The following is a 19387-nucleotide window of genomic DNA, read 5'->3' on the forward strand; positions in this document are numbered from 1 at the left end:
TCATTTCAAAAAGCAAAGAGCCAATAATAATACATCCAAAAGCATCCCTTGTCCACAATTAGAGGAATTGCTCAACATAGCTCCACGAGCTTAAAATATCACAAGGCTTAATATGCCCTCATCCACAATTAATAAAATAAATTAGCCCATGGCTTAATATTCATTACTTTACAATATGGCCCTTGGTTTAATATTCATTACTTTACAATATGGCCCTTGGTTTAATATTCCTTACTTTACAATATGGCCCATGCCCTTTGGTAGCCATCCGATACCTTGATCAATCCAAATCACCTTCACCACCTCCGTTCCTCATTATCCAACTCATCATCTATACTCAAGCCGCCAATTGTGTTCGTTGTTACAATCAATTGATGAACCATCACACAAACTAATCCCAGCACAATTGTACCAGATAGCAAAATACACACCTTGTGAGCAATTGCAATAACACAAGTGACATTAGTACTAACATGGAATCACCCACAATACTAACCATCTAGCCTGGCAAAAAACAGGTAGTTAGGCATCTGCAACTACACACCACAAAGCATCCATTAGGACCCCCACCACGTCCGGTGCGGTCCTATGGAATTCTTTGCCATAGTCACACTTGACTAAAATAAAATAATTTCCACAGCAAGAAATATAAGAAATACAATTTTGTAACTCTCTCTCTCTCTCTCTCTCTCTCTCTCTCTCTCTCTGTCTATGTGTGTGTGTTTGTGCACATGTACATGCATGTGTGTGCTTGTTTCATCTACACAAGGGCACCACTCACCATATTTCAGCGACTAGCACAAAACCCAATGACATACACAAGCCAAAAGAGTTTCAAGAAAACATGTTGATTTTTAAAAGGATTTCATTGACATTAAGGTACAATAAAATCTTGGAGAAGTCATCCTTTGGCAACCTCAAGTGACTTGCATAAATCCCATTGACATTTATTTTTATTGGAAAATTTTATAAACAAAGTTTTGAAATGATAATGATCTAATAATAATATAAATTTTAAAGGGGAAGCAAAATAGAGAATCCATTGTAAGCTCTAAGGAGCGACCTAATACTTGCATCCATCCAAAACACATATCAAAGTTACAAAAGGGAAGTGTGCATAGATATGGTATTATAAGTGTCAATAGTCCACTCACATGTGATAGATGTCTAAAACTTATAATGGAAAAACAGTGAAACTATGAATGCCCCTAATGTCCATAAAAGGCAAGAGGAAACCCTATGGAGAAGTTAGGAACTCATTACACCAAAGCTAGACTCAATGATCAAAGGACGAAAAGACCAAAGAGTGAAGATATATCGAAGACCTAAGGACGAATGACAAACTAAAGGACCACAAGGTGAAGGCAAATGATAGGCCAAAGAATAAAGGACACATTTAATAGGTTGAATTGAAGGATGTATTTGACAAGCCAAAGATACAAAAAAGGGCCAAAAATTGACGATTGGGTCTCTCACAAAGAGGCATAAATGCATAAATTCCCAAACCTTGAATGGGAGTGGGTGGAGCATAATTAATGGTGTGGTTGACCAATTTAAGGTATGGTTGGTGGCATGAAAATGTATGAAAGGTCATGGCCCTCTCATTGTAGGGTTCTCTCCTCACCCAAAATTTCTCTTTAGTATTGTTTAGTATATTGTTCTTTTCCCCTCTCTTTGCCTAGGCTTAGCTATGCCTATCTATGAATCCCAATTTGGAGCGGAAATTTGGTTAATATTTGGTGATTCTATTAGGAACATAGCAATATGCTTTTTGGAAGTGAGAGATTGAGAGGAAGCTTGCACAATAGGGAGTTGGTTGTCATGAATGAACAAGCTTGTAGTTACAAAACAAAGCTAAAAGTGGGAAGCCAAGTCCAACACTCGCTATTACTAGTTCCATGCTGTGAATTAAAGTTTTGTGTATTTGCGAATGGGTCCTTTAGTATCACAAGGAGTGTAGGATGTCAATTGTCATCCATGTAGAAAGGTCATTGGTAAAGAGAAAGAGTCCTCTTGCACAGGAATAAGCAATGCAACACGTAGATGCCCAACCAACAATGACAACAAAGTGTGAGCCGAGTAAAGGAAAAACAAAAAATGAGAAGATCACAAGCAACATGTCAGACAAGAGGAGAGAGAGGTCAATGAGGCCCTTTATATCCAAGGCCTCCCAATCCATACATCTTTAACCTATTAATCATGGACACGAACCCATGCTTTGCATGGGCAAAGATGCATGACCATCCTCAACCACTCCCCATCTGAAGGTGGATCTTCCCTCATCCAGCCACCCAACAGATGATTGATTCTTAAATTGCCCATCAATTCACCTTGCATACTTGGATTAGCTTTTGAAAATTTGGTTGTCTTAACACATGGATCTGAGACCTTCCATCTCCTCCTTTCATTCCATTAACCTTCCATCTCCTCCTTCCTCCCAAGAGCTTCCATCTCCTCTATTCCATTGACCTTTTGTCTCCTCCTTCCCCCTAAAACTGCCTCTTGTCTTTCCACCTCCTCCCCACTCAAAGCCTCCGTCTTGTCTTTCCACCTCCACCCCTCTCCAAGCCTCCATCCAAGAGCTCCTTCTTTGTGACACATGGTTGTGGATGGGAATTTACGTCCTAGGGGAAGGAGGTGGTAGGATGGGTGAGAGAAGGGATTGATTGGCAATGAGAGAAAGGGTGAAGGTTATCTTTGCTACTGCCATAGACAAAGCAGTTATGGAGTTTACTGCTCCTCATGGTACTCTATTTTAGTGAGTGACACTATTGTATTTCTTCTCTACTTCGATCAGTTGTGTGCCACAAACATGTGGTGATATATTTAACGAGATTTTCCTTCATTAACCCAAGGATTTTTTTTCAATCTCCCTTGCAAAGGTGTATAGTGTTAAGAAATTTCGGCACTATCTACTGGCAAATGATTTTGTCTTCTACACCAACCATCAAGCATTGAGTATAGCTGTGCCGCAGAAGGCAAAAAGGTTTCTTTAAATCTCATTCTTCCTTTTTTTAGAATGGTATACTAGGGTTCCTCATGGATCTTGTGTGGAAATCATCTATTGGTACTACCAAAAGGGATGTAAAAGTCCAACTCTGACAAATACCGCTATGAAATGTTGATAACTACCATTAACATCATTTTTTGTGTTAGTGGTGGTGAAGTGTTGAGGGCTCCTTATAAAGTTGGGATATTTTATATATTGATACATCTTAAAATTGGGGAAATATTGATGAATGATGACTTTATGATTGTGACTATTAGCATGACTAGTGGTAATAAGGCATAAGATGGAACCAAAGCTATCTCTATGGCTTGGTATTCATCTAATGCACTACAAGCTTCCTGTATATTTCCTTTTGATTGATTAATCTGCCCATACAAATGACCAATAATACCAAATTTGATCCAGTAGGGGCTCCCCACCTAGGACCAATGCCGCACATAGCCAAAGCCTAACAAGGACTTATAGTCTTCCCCAGATCTTCTAGCATGAAGCTAACAAACTCGGCCCCTCACCGCTATGATCGAACTAAAATCCTTCAAGTATGCTCCCACCCCTTCTGCAATGACCGTGACCATGAACCCTTTCTCAATCTCATGTTGAAACCTCAAACTGTTTCTTGTTTCCCACACTGCTAAAAATATCGCCGCCCTGATGGGGGGCTAGCAGGCCGCCATCGTCAATGGGAGCTTATGAGTGTCTCCCAACAGGGTTGTCCTCCATCTCGGGCCAATATTGCAGTGCGATATTAGTCCTACCTTCCTCACGGCTACTTCAACTTTATGCCAAACCTCCCACGTGACAGGGGAATTCCAAAAGAGATGTCTCACAAACTCGAGGGATTTCCCGCACAACCCACACATAAGGTCAACTTGAAGGTGCTTTGCCAGCTTGCCTCGAACAAGCAACTACATGTTCATCACCTTCCACATTATGAACCTTGCCTTGCCAACTAGGCATCCTCGCCAAATCGCCGCACACCTTGCTTTCTACCAGGTCGAGCCATGTTTGAGGTTCCACCTCTGATTGAGGTCACCAAAATGGGATTCGCTATGTCAGTGAAGTGCTTATAAAGAATTCTAGCCTAGAAAGGCAAGGTTTGAGAGGAGACGTGAGCTGTGAGTAAGGGTTGTTATTGGGAAGGTAGGGTTTGAGAGGAGACGTGAGCTAGGAGTAGGGGTTGTTATTGGGAAGGTAGGGTTTAAGAGGAGACGCGAGTTGGGTTGTTATTGGGAATACATCAGAGCAAGAATGATATTTGTGGCATTCTGGTAAGTAAATTTATTGTTCTTGTTCATTATTGACATTTGATATTGTACTCTTCATTGAAGCATTCGAGAAACCATTAGTCTAGTTGTTGACTTCCTGAGACAAGCCCTTGGAGCAATGACGAATACAATTTTTTTGAGTGGGGAATTGAGTGTGTTGAGCATGCTCCCCAATTAATGTACTACTTTAGGTTGATTGAGGTAAGAATTAGAATCAAAAGCTAAGAAAAAGGAGAGGAGTAAAATCTTGCTACCTTTATCAAGATTCCATGAGTATGAATGACTCTTTGTGTACCTCAAAGAGGGATTGGATGTGCTTTAATAGATAGACGAGAAGAAGGGTCCAACTTTTGCAATACAAAAGGTTCCTAATTGTACCTTTGTATGGAAAGGTAAAATGTCCACTTCCTAAATAGACATAAAAGTACAGTTATGGAGCTAGTAAGGTTTGTAAATATCAAGATTGAGCTTCTAATGAAAGCACACATGAATCTAGGCCGTGAAAAAAGTTCAAAGAGCCGTATCACATTGGACCATGAATCTATACAAAAAGCTCATCCACTGGATATTGGTCAAATCAATATAAAAGTTGTTTCCAAGGTAAAAAGGCATTTTCTCCAATTTCAAATTTGTCTACCTCCATTGAAGGCTTAAATCCAAGCACCCATATTTCCCACCATTTTTTCTTTGAGATGTAGGTAGTTCAACTAGACTTGAATCTTTAACACGAGGTTGATTCAAATTGATAGATATGATTCCAAAGCAAGAAAAGGAAATAATATATTTTTAGATTATATATAAAGTGCAACATGGTAGCATGTAGTTTCTAAAATTTGTAAAAGAATTGTATGTCTCCATGCTTGCATGTTGTTTCTGATCTTTGTTAAAGAATTGTGTGTCTCCATGCTTATGTGTAGGCATCCCAATATTGCATTTTGTGCTTTTCCTTCCTACTCTTTTGCACCATGTTATACTGTAAGCATTGCATCTTCCATATCACAATAGAGAATTGATGCTAACACCCTGCTTGTACACTTTTTGCCCATCTCATAGACAAAGCTTGTTGACGCATACTAGATGTGACCAGCATTACCATTTCTGTCTAAGTATCTTCGATTTTGTAATTGAGAAGAAGAAGAAGAAGAAGTAGAAAATTTTTAACTGTAAGGCCACAAGGGAGGGCCCTCACGGGGTCATCAGATGTCAATCCTGGGGATCGACCTCAACGCACCCAACAACAAGAGTCACTCATGGAACTAACAAGCCTCTGTGTGTGAGAGAGAGAGAAAGAGAGAGAGAGAGAGAGAGAGAGAGAGAGAGAGAGAGAGAGAGAGAGAGAGAGAGAGAGAGAGAGAGAGAGAGAGAGAGAGATGGTTAATTACTTTAATTGAAATTCGCAATTTGGTGCAAACTAAGACTTCATAGACATGCTTTGGTAGAGTATGTAACATGGGTGGCTCATAGTTCTTATTTTATTGCCTGTGCCTTGAGAGGACCCTATCATGTGCATATTTAGAGTACAAGGGCGCTCTTATAAAATGATACTGTTTAAGTACATTATTCACACATGCATGTGCATGGATACTAGTTCACCCTCAATGTACATTTGGATGGGCTGATACATGTGCCGTAATGAAATAGGTCTACACACAAACTTATAAAGGATACACCAAAACATCATTGATTTGCAAAACCAAATGGGAGAAAAATATGGGTGGCAAAGTGAATAGCTGTTGCAAACTAGATTTTTGCTATCATCATTTCCTAGGCTTAGGGAGTAAGGAGAGATGTCCACTGTCAATTATGGATTTCCCAAGCGTGAGTGTCTACTCCTACTTGACATGCCTAAGTAATTAGTCCTTTGTTGGTAGAAGGTTTTGCACAAAATATTTTCCTTGAGTTGTGATGATCTATTTGTGTGAGCTCTCATTGGTGCATTCTTAAAGATGATCACCTTATAGTGGTGTCCCCTTGTTTTTTAAACACTTATGTTCTCTTCATAGGTTGACATTGTTGCTCTTTCGGCTAAATGCAACATATGTCTTTTTTCAGTGTAATTTGTCTGCCATCTACATGTGTTGTTATTCTTTCTACATATTATGTTTTTTGCGTTTTGTTATGGCAAGTGCTTGATCAAACTTGCCAATTTTACACTTTTCATTAGCAATTCCTCTCTAGAAGAGTTCTTTATTGAAGCCTTGGAAGTCACTTAATGTGATAACTCATCCAAGTGTATACTTACCTCTTTAGGATCCCTTGAGAGAGAAGTGCATTAGTGGAGACTTGGAAGTAAGTGAATGTGATTATGCACATTAAGTTAGTACTTTGGGAATGGCTTGTCGAAGCTTTGACTCTCCACAAGCATGGATGTCCCTTGTGATATGAATGGAGGTGAGAGAAGAGTACCTAGCGTTACATAAGCGGTAAAGAGGGCAACTCCACCAATGTGCTACCTCCAAGCGCTAAGACATAAAGCGGTGGTGTGAACAATAACAATGCTCCAATTCTAATTTGGGGAAGAAAGGGGTTTTGGAGGGGGGATATAAAGAGAGGAGAGACGTAGTGAACAAAAGAGCAAAAGTAAAATCTTCTTCTTCCTCATCACTCACTTGTTTTCTTCTTCTTCTTCTTCTTCTTCAATCCTCTGCAGTTTGTTGTTCATCATCATCATCTTCTTCTTCTTCTTCTTAGGTTTCTGTGAGCTCTCTGCTTCTCAGACCTCTTCCATGCCTGCCTTCCCTTCTTTCTGCTTCTCCTCTTCCCTCCCTTTCCCCCAACATCTCCCCCTTCCCCCCCTCCGTCATCTCCCCCCTTCATCATCCTAGCTTTCTCCCCCTTCCACCAATCACTTCGCCTCCCCCCTTTACCTCCACCAGAACTCACCAGTAGGCCAAAATGTAGCGGCAGGAGCATCGCACCAACAGCACAGCGACCTCGACTACGACCTCCACAACCTCCAAGACTTAGCAATATGCGCCCTTTCCTCTGCCTCGCATTCTAGTATTGTTCGGCACAGCTGCTCTGGCTTCGAGGTGCCGCTGCCACCTCTTGACCGTCGCGACAGGGGAGGGGCTTGGGAGGGGGAAGTACTCGAGCCGGCGCAGCGCTGCCGGTCCTTTGCAGACCTCTGATGGCGGATCTGCCCCGTGGTTCATGTGCTTCCCCCTGCTCTGCTCTGGCGCCCCGTGAAAGGAAGAAGCCTGCCCGCATTGCCCCGCTATACGACACCGTAGCATCTCGACGGTACAGAGCGCTGCCGCAGTGGGAAGCATGCTGAGCGTGCTGCGTGTGCACTTGCCCTCGGAGATTCCCATTGTGGGCTGCGAGCTTACGCCTTATGTTTTGTTGCGTCGCCCCGACGGCTCTATCACTCCCGATGACGTTCCCGAAACGGCGCCCGTGGATGGCTTTTACTTGAAATACAGATGGTGAGTGCTCTACTGGCTGCTTTTTGATCTCTGAGGGCCTACTATGCATAGAAGCGTCTCCGTTTTTCCCACGTCAAGCTACAAGCAAGCAACATTTCTCGAACTAAATCGAGTGAGTTCCCGATTGAGGCAAGTTTTGGCAAGCCAACCATGACAATTTCGATGGATTTACGAACCTTGATTCAACCGACAGTGGGGGTTGTGGTATTTCCGTGTTTCCAATCAGTGCGTCCAATCCCCTGAACCGCTAATTAGGGTTTTCTTGGTATTTGATCAGGTACCGCATCCAAAGTGACAAGAAAGTTGCAGTTTGCAGTGTGCATCCATCGGAACCGGCAACGCTTCAGTGTCTAGGCTGCATCAAGGCAAAGCTCCCAGTCGGTAAAAGTTATCATTGCTCCCCTAAATGTTTTGCAGACTCATGGAGGCAGCACCGGTCATTGCATGCTCGCGCATCTAATACTGTGCATGAGAATGGCCCCGAGGAAGAGGAGCTCTTTGCGAGTTTTAGTAGTGGATCTTCAGTGATCAATGCAGAAGGATTGGCGGTTTCTACAGTAGGGGCTGGCCTGGTGACAGAAAATGTGGGCCTCAGCAATGGGTCCGCTTTTTCAAATCCTGTTCTTGTTCCAGACAGAAGTGGAGGTGGTGAAACATGGTACGAGGTAGGGTGGAATAGGACGTATACTCCTACAGCAGATGATGTTGGTCATGTACTTAAGTTGGAATGCACTGCAGTCGACTCGAACACTGGGCAGGCAGTAGCTCCTGCAAGCACTCTATTGACGGCAAGAGTTATTCCAGCTCCTTCACCAACTCCCAGGCGCATGGTTTCGATCAATTCGATAGATGGAGTGTCCGGTCTAGATGTAGAGAGCCACCCGTCTGCTGCAGGGACCTTTACAGTTCTCTCCTATAATGTTCTTGCAGATCTTTTTGCAACCGTTGATATGTACAGCTATTGTCCTCCATGGGCTCTCTCATGGGCTTACAGGCGTCAGAATTTGCTTCGAGAGATAGTTGGGTATAGGGCTGACATCTTGTGTCTTCAGGAGGTGTGCATTTCAATGCAGTTGTATTGTCATGAATTTGGGTTGCTCATGTTTGGAGACATGAGCAGGTATTCAAATCAACATTGTTGTTTCTCAATTTTGCAGGTGCAAAGTGATCACTTTGAGGAATTTTTTGCACCAGAGCTGGAGAAACATGGGTACATAGCTGTTTACAAGAAGAAAACTGCAGAGGTATCATTTGTTTTGTACATCATCTGCTTAACTGTATGATAAGCATGGTATAGCAACTGCATGTGAGATTGCGTGATGAGCTTGATATGGCAAGGGAGTGGCTTTGGATGAGTCAAAATACTTTTGTTTGTGTGTTGATAAAATTTGCTAGCATAATATGTGCTTCGCAAAGCGCTGTTGGCATGCATTTGAATCTGATGTCTTTAGCATCCTTTTTCTCATTTGTGAGCTTTTGAAAGCATCTTCTGTACCTCTAGGCTGGCATGTCTTCTTCTAGGTGACCATTGTTGGTGCCTTAACCTTGACTTCCCAACTTACCCTTCATATGTATGTCCTGGGTTCCCTTAACGACAGGGGTCTTAAGTATTGCAAACGGAGGGGAGTTATTTTAATTAGGACACTTTGCAATCAGAAGACAGCTTGGGGTCACAGCCTACAGGACACCTTGGAATGATAGTTGGGAATGCGAGGTGCCTATCTCGGATTGAGGTGGACAAGAATAAGCTCAGTGATTGGATATTGCTATACTAGCAGAGTGGATCAATGTGCGATCAACAATATAGCCTGTGCAGGGATTGTATGCTTCTAATTTTTTTGGCTCGCTGGGATGTGTTTCTAGCGGGAGGGGTGGGACAGGAAGTGGGTTCTAGAGTTTCCTGCAATTTTGATTCCATTTTTACGCCAATTAGTGGCATAGTTAGGGGAAACGGAAATGGGTAAACGGGGAACGGAAACGGAAACGGGTAAACGGGGAACGGAAACGGAAACGGAAACGTTTCGGGATTTTTGGGAGGCTGAAACGGGGAAACGCCACGTCAGCAAGGGAGGGGAGTAGATGATGATGGAGGGCTGAAGCAGGCTGCAGGAGAGAAAGGAGAGGAAAGGAGTGAATGGGGCTGGAAAACCTTGAGGATGGAGAGAGTATGAGGCTGAAGGAGTGGAAGGAGCCTGGAGACCAAAATCAAAAGCAAAAAGACAAAAAATGTGATTTTGGAGACCTAGCAGCCTGTGTTGTTTGAAACGGCACGTTTCAGGGCTCTGAAACGCGTTTCAGACTGGCTGAAACGTTTCAGCCAGCCGTTTCAGGGTCCTGAAACGTTTCAAGCCCTGAAACGCGTTTCAGGAAACGGCGCTTCTCTGAAACGGCGTTTCAGGCCTGGTTGGGCTCTGAAACGCGTTTCAGCGTAACTGTGATTAATGGGCGTCATACTGTCAGACATTAGTTAAGCTTGCTTACGGCAGCTTACGAAGGTAATGAGTCAATATTTTTGGGGTCTGCCACTTGACATTGCCACATCTTCTAGAGTCTATATGGGTCTAGACTTGTCTTGTTTTGTGTAGCTATCATACATGTGCTGTTGTAAGAGCTTCATCAATGAACAGCTGCTTTTTAATATTTTCTTTTGCATGCATCTACTCTATGACTCATTTCAACATGATATCAGAGCTTATGGGGAGCAGGACCGCTCTTAACCACTAAAGAACCTTCATAGTCTACAGCTCTTTTTTCATCTTGGAGTGGAACACCCTGCAAACGGAGAGATCATTTGCATACTTGCCAGCATCTCTACTCGTGAAGCTGTACAATCAAATTGTCTTTTGCAATCCTGGCCCAAAAATCATGTCTTTGGAGAACTGAAGCTTTAGCAGTAGGAAGCAATATGCAGGTGAACCCACAGTTTTTACACTTTCAAGGTGCTAATTGAGACCAAATCTTACTCTAAAGCAGCATAGCCTGGAGTAGGCAAATTTCACACTTGTTTTTTGGCAGAGAATTTATGGTTTTTGGCGCTTTTGGCACTGATTTGTCTAGTTTTGACAATCTGACATGGGAAGAAATGAAGCAGCTGAATGCTTTTGAAGATTTAGCTGTGCACACAGTGATTCTGCTGCAAATGGAACATGCATTATTGGAATTTGCAGAGAAATTGCATAATGAATTCCACACATGTGATTCGCAGGGATAATTTGCTGGAATCCGCTTCTGTGCATGAGTTTTGGGACAAAATAGAAGTGCAAGGTTTTTTTACCATTGTCATGTGTGCGAGGTTGTAAATGGTTCCAATAGCAGCAAATGGCAGAGTTTTACAGGGTTTGGAATTGGCGCGGCTGTGACAATTATGGACAATTTCTGGAACAGCTTTGTCAGCCAGCTGGTTTTAATGCTTTAAAGCCAGAGTTCTGTGAAAGGCTGCACAATTGAAAATATGTGGGGCTTTTGCGGGTGTACATTGAATTACAGCAGATCCTAGCAACTGATAGCCCCCTTTTTGTGTGCTTCGTACGTAGTGTATGTTGACCACAGAAATGCCATAAATGATGCATGCCGATCAGTTAATTATCACATATGGAAGCACAAAGTGAGGAATTCATGTGCTTTGGATTTGTGCAGGTTGCTAGTTGAGGTTTATGGTGGTAGAGAGAAGAAATCAGGAATAGGTGCAAAGTAGGAAGATATTGTTATCAGAATCTTTCTTTAACTACTTTCTCCGAATTTTGAATTTGGACTTTAGAGGGTGTCAACATCAACCTTGGTGGAAATGCCACATGGACTAACCTAATTGCGGCAGGTCAGGCTAGGCTAAGTTGACCCCGGTTCTCGATTACGGCAATTGACTAATTGAGACTGAGTTAGTTTGATTGAGGAAGTAGCGATGGTATGATTAATTTAGATTGACTTGGCCTTAGAATTGAGTTGATTGGTTGGGTTCACTCAACTAACCTTGGACTTGGTTAGGATGGTTTTGCAATTGACTTTTCAACCTAAGAGCTGACTTGTTTCCATGGAGGCTGGCAGCGACAAAGGGGTCGAGCAAGGCTTTAATGTTGTACCCTCACAAATTTTCCTCGCCAAATCTTAGGATGCCTTCTAATGTGTCACTACCTCTCATGAATGTTCCTCAATTCTATCTACTTGGCTAACGTTGTGTCCATGTCTCATCACCACGACTTCGCATTGAGAACGGACGGGCAGAGGGCATACGCATCTGCACCCTATGCGAGAGGAGCACTTCACGTCTAATGCGATGTGTGCTATTAGACATGCGTGGTGGCTTTCATCCATGAGGCTGTGTGGCATATGGAGCATTTTCTCAGGATCATAGGCACGATGTACAGCCAAACTCCACTCCGAGCATGATCATTGAGTCTCACCAGTAGGTTGAGGTTAGGGGACCTCACCTCCATGCTCACTTGAGCAGAGACACGGCCGATTGGAGGCCACAACGGACCACACATATCAATGGCCGTCCATGCCCCATCACAGGTTCTATGCTGCCACAGCAGCCTCATGCATCGCAGGCTTGAGATCTTCGTCATCTCTTAGATGATCACCACAACACCGCCAGCCCCCATCCTCTCCATGTGCTTAGAGAGTTCTCTCGATGTATTGGTGTCGTTATGATTATGGGTTTTCTTTTGTACTGATCATAGGTAGAAGCTCCACCCTTGAGCTCGTATGTTCTTTTGGTCCTCTCTCTCTCTCTCTCTCTCTCTCTCCCCCCCCCTAAAACACGCACGCGCGGATGTGTGCGTGCATCCTTGCTACTGATTGACTGAGCAGAAGCTTGAACTAATGAAAGGAACGGTGTTGTTGGAGATCCTTGCATAGCTCCTTGCAACCCCTCTATACAGATCCGTCTTGGCCCGTACTGATGCTGATGTCATCTACCATGTGGATGCCCCGCTTCAGCTTGTATAGTCACTCTGTATTGTTGCTGATGGCATCCGCCTTGTGCTGGTCCACGGTATCATAGTCAGGTACCTTTTGGTCTTAGTGGCCACATGGCAGCTCATGTGCTGCCCATGTGGCAGCCCCATGCTATGTTGTGAGTTATAGTTTGGAAAATGTGTCAAAAAATAACCAAAATGGATTTACAAAAATTTCATTTGATATCTTGAAGGTTTTGGTGAAGACTTTACTAAAATCTAATTTAAAAAGAAGCTAAAACAACTCAAAATACTCTAAAGATTAACTAAACATGATGCAATTATTTAAAAATAACCAACTCTATGCCAAAATTATGTAGATAAGTTTCCCTTACAATAGTTGAATTCTTGGTTCAAACTAGATCTGATTTTGCTTGAGAAATGATCGAGTAAATGTCTCTCAAGAATTGCCTAAAAACTTCATTATCGAATTCTTTGCCTTTAGGGTTTGAAATGGTATTGAAGTACCCTAGGTTTGACCAAACTAGGAGCAAGACATTGATTGGACCTATCAAAGTAATTGTGGTTCAGCTAGAACCTATACTTACATTCATTGAGCTTACAAACTTAAGTTCTAGTAACTAGTCACAATAACTAGACCTAACCTAGTTAACGTGTTTAATTTAAGTAACCAAGGTTATGGTAATTGGCCTAGTAACCCTATTGGGTCTGCTTTGGTGTGGCTAAGTTTAGATTAATTGAGGATGATGATGTAGTGGCATTTGAATGATGAAGCTATGGTGGTGAAGTAGAAGATGTTCAAGAGCATCTGGAGAAAGTAGTAGAGTAATGGTGGAGTAACGGAATACTTAAGGAGAGGTTCAACCCTCCTTGGCTTGAAGTAATGAACGAGAAAGTAGTGGAGTAATGGTGGAGCAATGGAATACTATCTAAGGAGAGGCTTTCAAGCCTCCTTGACTATTGTGCTACTGTCAGTGATGGTTGAGGTGGTTGTAATTAATTGCTATTGCTAATCTATCTTTGTCTTAAGAGTGCTATTCTCTATTTGACCAAACGGGGCTCAAAGCCTTGAGCCCTGAGCTCTTAAAAGGCTCTAATATCTAGGGGATCACACTGAGTAGTCATGTGCTGCCTAGTAGCCAAGACATTATCATCTACTTTATTGGTTTTCCTATTTTGGTGTGTGGCTTCCTAACATGTCTTGTTATGAAGCCAAGGTATGCTATCGACATGGCAGCCAAGATGCTGCCCATGTGGTAGCTACATCACCACATGCTTTACCCCCCATGCTCTCCTCATACGAGGGCTTACAGCCAACCTGTCAATGAAGATACTCCAGTAGCTCTTGTGTTGTAGCCCTCTAGAACTCTTTGGTGTCGATGTTGCCGCCTTTCATCCAGTGTCTCTTCCTCCACCAGGTCCGGTTCCCCATAAGCACACCACCTTGGTACACAGGTCCATCTTTTGTAGCACCATATGGCACCACCTCCTATCACCTATCCGCCTTTGAACTCGAGCACCCCAAGTATCGGCATCCTCCAACTGTCCCCCTCATGATGGGTGAAGTTTGAACAGCCTGAAGTCCTCTAGGCACCATGCTTTTAGGGTCTATTTCAACTTGTCCTCCATCTGGCAGGGTCTGCAACCGAACAACATACTTGAGAAATCAAATCCCAAGTACAAATCTAGATTTACTTGGACCATCAGCATCCATGTGTAGTCCTGCGATGTCTTTCTGTAAGTCACAGCATCCATCTGACTCTGAGTCCATAGGTCTTGTCGAAGAATCGTCCTTCGTGTCAACAATACCAACAGAGCACCTAGATGGCTCCAAGCACTCATCACTGTCCTTGACCTTCACAAAGGTTTCTGACTCCTTATTCGACCATCACTCAATCTCAGACGTCCCCACCATTACATCGAGGTCTAAATACTTTACTCAGCAACACCTTCGAGAGATGTCACCAAGAAAAGCTCTTCTGTGACGTAATCATCGTAGTTAGAAAACTACCATAGCTTCTTGGAAGCATGCCAAGTAATAGTCTAGCCATCTTGGTCAAACTTGTTATTTTGATCAAATTGATGCCAGTTGATTCCTCACTACCTTAATCTTGGTGATGTCATAGTAGCTAGTCCCTGCTATGCATGATGGAGTTTATGGTTTTCAACCTTGTGAGTGACTATCATGAGATTGAAACTGCACTATGTTGTGTTTTTAGAGGATGAGTTTGGGAATGTTCTTGGATTCATCTAGGTATATGCTTCTGCCGTATTAGCGGACATGCAAATTTCACCTTGTGAAGTTTTCGTCCAAGTTGTGGCCTGTTGGTATTGTGATAATTCTTTCTATCTTAAATGGTGCGTTGCCCTATCAGCTAGATTTAGATTTAGATGCTTGTTGGGGAGAGACTAAAATGAAAATGTTTAGACTTCACCAGCAGTTGTAGCTTGAATGAAGAGATTTTGGACTACCTTTTGATTAGCCTTCTCCTTTAGTGCTAGCCTTCATCATGGCTGAGTCTGCCCTTCACCTCCGGAGTGCCGACAGAAACTCAGTACGAAGACTTTGTATAAATGGATGCTCAAGTATGTGTGGGTGTGTGGATTTGTATGTGTGAGAGCATATTTTTATACTATGGTCTACACCCACTGTTGGGCGCTGATGACGTCAGTGGGGATGTCATAGTAGCTAGTCCCTGCTATGCATGATGGAGTTTATGGTTTTCAACCTTGTGAGTGACTATCATGAGATTGAAACTGCACTATGTTGTGTTTTTAGAGGATGAGTTTGGGAATGTTCTTGGATTCATCTAGGTATATGCTTCTGCCGTATTAGCGGACATGCAAATTTCACCTTGTGAAGTTTTCGTCCAAGTTGCGGTCTGCTGGTATTGTGATAATTCTTTCTATCTTGAATGGTGCGTTGCCCTATCAGCTAGATTTAGATTTAGATGCTCGTTGGGGAGAGACTAAAATGAAAATGTTTAGACTTCACAAGCAGTTGTAGCTTGAATGAAGAGATTTTGGACTACCTTTTGATTAGCCTTCTCCTTTAGTGCTAGCCTTCATCATGGCTGAGTCTGCCTTTCACCTCCGGAGTGCTGACAGAAACTCAGTACGAAGACTTTGTATAAATGGATGCTCAAGTATGTGTGGGTGTGTGGATTTGTATGTGTGAGAGCATATTTTTATACTATGGTCTACACCCACTGTTGGGCGCTGATGACGTCAGTGGGGATGTCATAGTAGCTAGTCCCTGCTATGCATGATGGAGTTTATGGTTTTCAACCTTGTGAGTGACTATCATGAGATTGAAACTGCACTATGTTGTGTTTTTAGAGGATGAGTTTGGGAATGTTCTTGGATTCATCTAGGTATATGCTTCTGCCGTATTAGCGGACATGCACATTTCACCTTGTGAAGTTTTCGTCCAAGTTGCGGCCTGCTGGTATTGTGATAATTCTTTCTATCTTGAATGGTGCGTTGCCCTATCAGCTAGATTTAGATTTAGATGCTCGTTGGGGAGAGACTAAAATGAAAATGTTTAGACTTCACAAGCAGTTGTAGCTTGAATAAAGAGATTTTGGACTACCTTTTGATTAGCCTTCTCCTTTAGTGCTAGCCTTCATCATGGCTGAGTCTGCCCTTCACCTCTGGAATGCCGACAGAAACTCAGTACGAAGACTTTGTATAAATGGATGCTCAAGTATGTGTGGGTGTGTGGATTTGTATGTGTGAGAGCATATTTTTACACTATGGTCTACACCCACTGTTGGGCGCTGATGACGTCGGTGTGGATGTCATAGTAGCTAGTCCCTGCTATGCATGATGGAGTTTATGGTTTTCAACCTTGTGAGTGACTATCATGAGATTGAAACTGCACTATGTTGTGTTTTTAGAGGATGAGTTTGGGAATGTTCTTGGATTCATCTAGGTATAAGTGCCTCCACATCTTGTATCGGCTAGGCTCTCACCAAAATAGGATATGTTGGTACAGTGGCTTGAGGTATTAACTCTGTGCCTGTCGCAATCTCTTGTGACTCCCTCAACACTAAGTGGCTCCTGACCTTTATCTTCCACAATGAGTAATTGCTCCCATCCAACTTGCCTGTGGCTCCAAAATTAGGAACAGTATACCTCTGGGCCGTGACAATGAACTAAAAAGAGATAGAGTAGAGTGTTGTACAATTGTCTGAACTTGAGCCTCCTTCAATCCTTCAGACGTCAAAGTAGATTCCCCTGAACTCTGAATTAAGGTCATCCTTCAGCAAGGTCTGCCTTCAAGCTCCTCTTCGCGTGAACTTCCGATGAGGGCTTTGATACAATGTTAGAAATGGACCAGACAGAGGGTATCGTGCAGCGGAAGACTAATAGAGTGTCCCAGGAATTACACGTGGAAGTGTTTGACGATGGAATCCAAGACTTCTTTACTTGTGTATGCAACACGTGTGTATGCGCAAACCTATAAATAGAAATGCTTCAAGAGAGAGATAGCACCAATAAAAAATATATTTCCTTCCTCACATGGACACAATACAAAAGAGAGGTCCAGATTCCCACCAAACTGTATCTCCTTGGCACTTCTAGATCCCTGAGCCTGCGTGCTCCTCAATGAGCTTCTGTATACCTTAGTGACTGCCACGATCCCTGCTCCTTCCTGCCCTGGAAGACAGCCAAGGGTACAACAGCCCCTTGCTGAGCTAAGTCTTGTTAGAAATCACTCAACAGAGGGTACGCACAGCGGAAGACTGATAGAATTGCCCAGGAGCTCACACACTGCGGTGTGGGGTGTGGAATCATAAACTTCTTAAACTTAATAATGTGCATAGAATAGATGTGCAGACTCATCCATAGACAATGAACCAGCCAAATAGAGAAATCACCAAAATAATATATTTCTGTCCTAAGCTGGATGCCCCCAAGTCAACCGACCTAGTAGGGGGATTTGGGCCGATTTAAACAGCCTCCCTCCCACCGACCTGCTGGTCTGTAAATCTCCCCTGATGGGGAACCTTTCTTGAGGTAGGGCTGGGCCTGCCTGGCCATGTGGCAGGCAGCTGCTGGCCTAGGCCCTGCAGCGCCTACCCTGACCGGATCTAGGCCCCAGATCTGGCCCAAAGTCATCTCCAGATAGATGCCCAGCCTGCCCTGTTGTTCCGCCTCTGTTCTAGGCTGTTTCCAGCCCCTGGAGGCCTGCTCCAGGTCCATACAGCTCCCTGCAGCCCCTCCGTACAGGTCTGCACTGGCCCGTACTGATGCTGATATCATCTGCCATGTGGACACCTGCTCCACCCTGCGCAGTCATTCGTACTGTCGCTGATGTCACCTGCCTTGTGCTGGTCCACTTCATCACAGCCAGGGACCTTCTGGTCTGCCCACTTGGCAGCTCATGTGCTGCCCATGTGGCACCCCCATGCTATGTTGTTTTGCTGTGTTGTATGCTGCAGCCAAGGTGCTGCCCATGTGGCAGCCACATCACCTCATGCTTCACGGTTCACCGCCCCTATGCTCTCCTCATATGGGGGCTTACATATGGGGAGGTGATCCGACCACTCCCAACAGATGAAATCTGCTAGAAAATTGAGCTTGGTACCAAAGTTGTCCAAATGAGCTCTGCAAAATTGAGTGGTGAATTTGGAGTCTGGAGTCTTGATTGGATACAATGGCTGTAGGAATGCCACAAATTGGGTACCATCATAAAGGGGCCGGAGAAGACCATGCAACTTGGGGAAACCTTTTTTTTTTTTGGCACACTTGAGAGAGAGAGACATGCCCATGGACGTCACAGTCAAGATGAGGCCATAAAAACTTCCTGTTGAGCTTTTCAAGGGATAATATGAACACCTTGATGGCAGTAGATTGTTGAATCATGTGTGCTGTGAAGTAGTTTATCAAAAGTCTTTGAAAGATCTAAGGGTCTATGAGAGTGAAAGAACGTGATACATGAGCTGATAGTTTGGAGCCTCTATATGGGCATTAACACCTAAGATGAATACAACACATCCAGAATGCATAGAAACACTAATACATAAAAAGAAATCTCTGAGCCCATGGAGAGGATGGAAGCTGTGATGTGGTAGCACTATGATCATCATTTGGAAGCTAGGGTAGGAGTCAAGCGTAAGAGGATTCTAACGGTGTATGAGGCTGTGACGGCATAAAACTTCCGATAGAGCATTGGCGACGGTTAGTGTTTGTGGTCTGCTGTGGTCTCCTGGCTCTGGCCATGTGTTGGACAAGTGCCACTGTCACCTCTGTCGGTCGTGCTTTTGATCTGGAGGGAAGGTCCCCAAGTCTGATGTGCCTCATTTGGATGGTGAGTCTGTCGTGACTCTCGCTCTGATCCTCGGATTTGCCGTCTCCTTGGGGCATGTTGGTTTGTGTTGCTTGATTAGAGAAACTCAGTGATCATGCTCTGAGTAGAGTCTGGCTGTACATCTTAATCTCGCTTATGTGTCCTAAGCAAATGCCCCTTGTGTCAGACGGCCTCATGAATGAAAGTCGCTAGGCATCTCTGATTTGGGTAGGGGTCCGAAACCATATGTAAAGAGATAGTGATAGCGATCTCAATTCTCATAGTATACAAGGCCTTGGATCTCATAAGTATATATGATATCTGAAGTACTCCTTTGCCTTGATCTCATGCCGATCACATAAAGGACATGCGGCCCTCTTTGGGTATGGCCTCAACCTGTACACATTTGTGCATGACATAAAAATCCAAGGGAAAATCAGAGAAGGCTATAAAGAAACGTCACATCAATAGTAGAG

The 19387-nt window shown here is 43.5% G+C and overlaps 1 protein-coding gene across 1 annotated transcript in view; it reads left to right on the forward strand.

Moving 5' to 3' along the window:
- Positions 1-6861: 6861 nt before the first annotated feature.
- The window catches only part of LOC147881521 (carbon catabolite repressor protein 4 homolog 1-like), a 40312-nt gene continuing 27786 nt past the window's right edge, over positions 6862-19387 (forward strand). The window contains exons 1-3 of the mRNA XM_087402282.1: positions 6862-7703; positions 7981-8758; positions 8861-8947. Coding sequence (XP_087258408.1) covers positions 7546-7703; positions 7981-8758; positions 8861-8947 — 1023 coding nt within the window. The 5' untranslated portion in view covers positions 6862-7545. The remainder of the gene's footprint in view (positions 7704-7980; positions 8759-8860; positions 8948-19387) is intronic.

The sequence above is a fragment of the Dipteris shenzhenensis genome, chromosome 31 (genome assembly GCF_047967505.1).
Source record: "Dipteris shenzhenensis isolate YYH24624 ecotype China chromosome 31, Dip_SZ_1.0, whole genome shotgun sequence".
NCBI classification, from domain to species: domain Eukaryota; kingdom Viridiplantae; phylum Streptophyta; class Polypodiopsida; order Gleicheniales; family Dipteridaceae; genus Dipteris; species Dipteris shenzhenensis.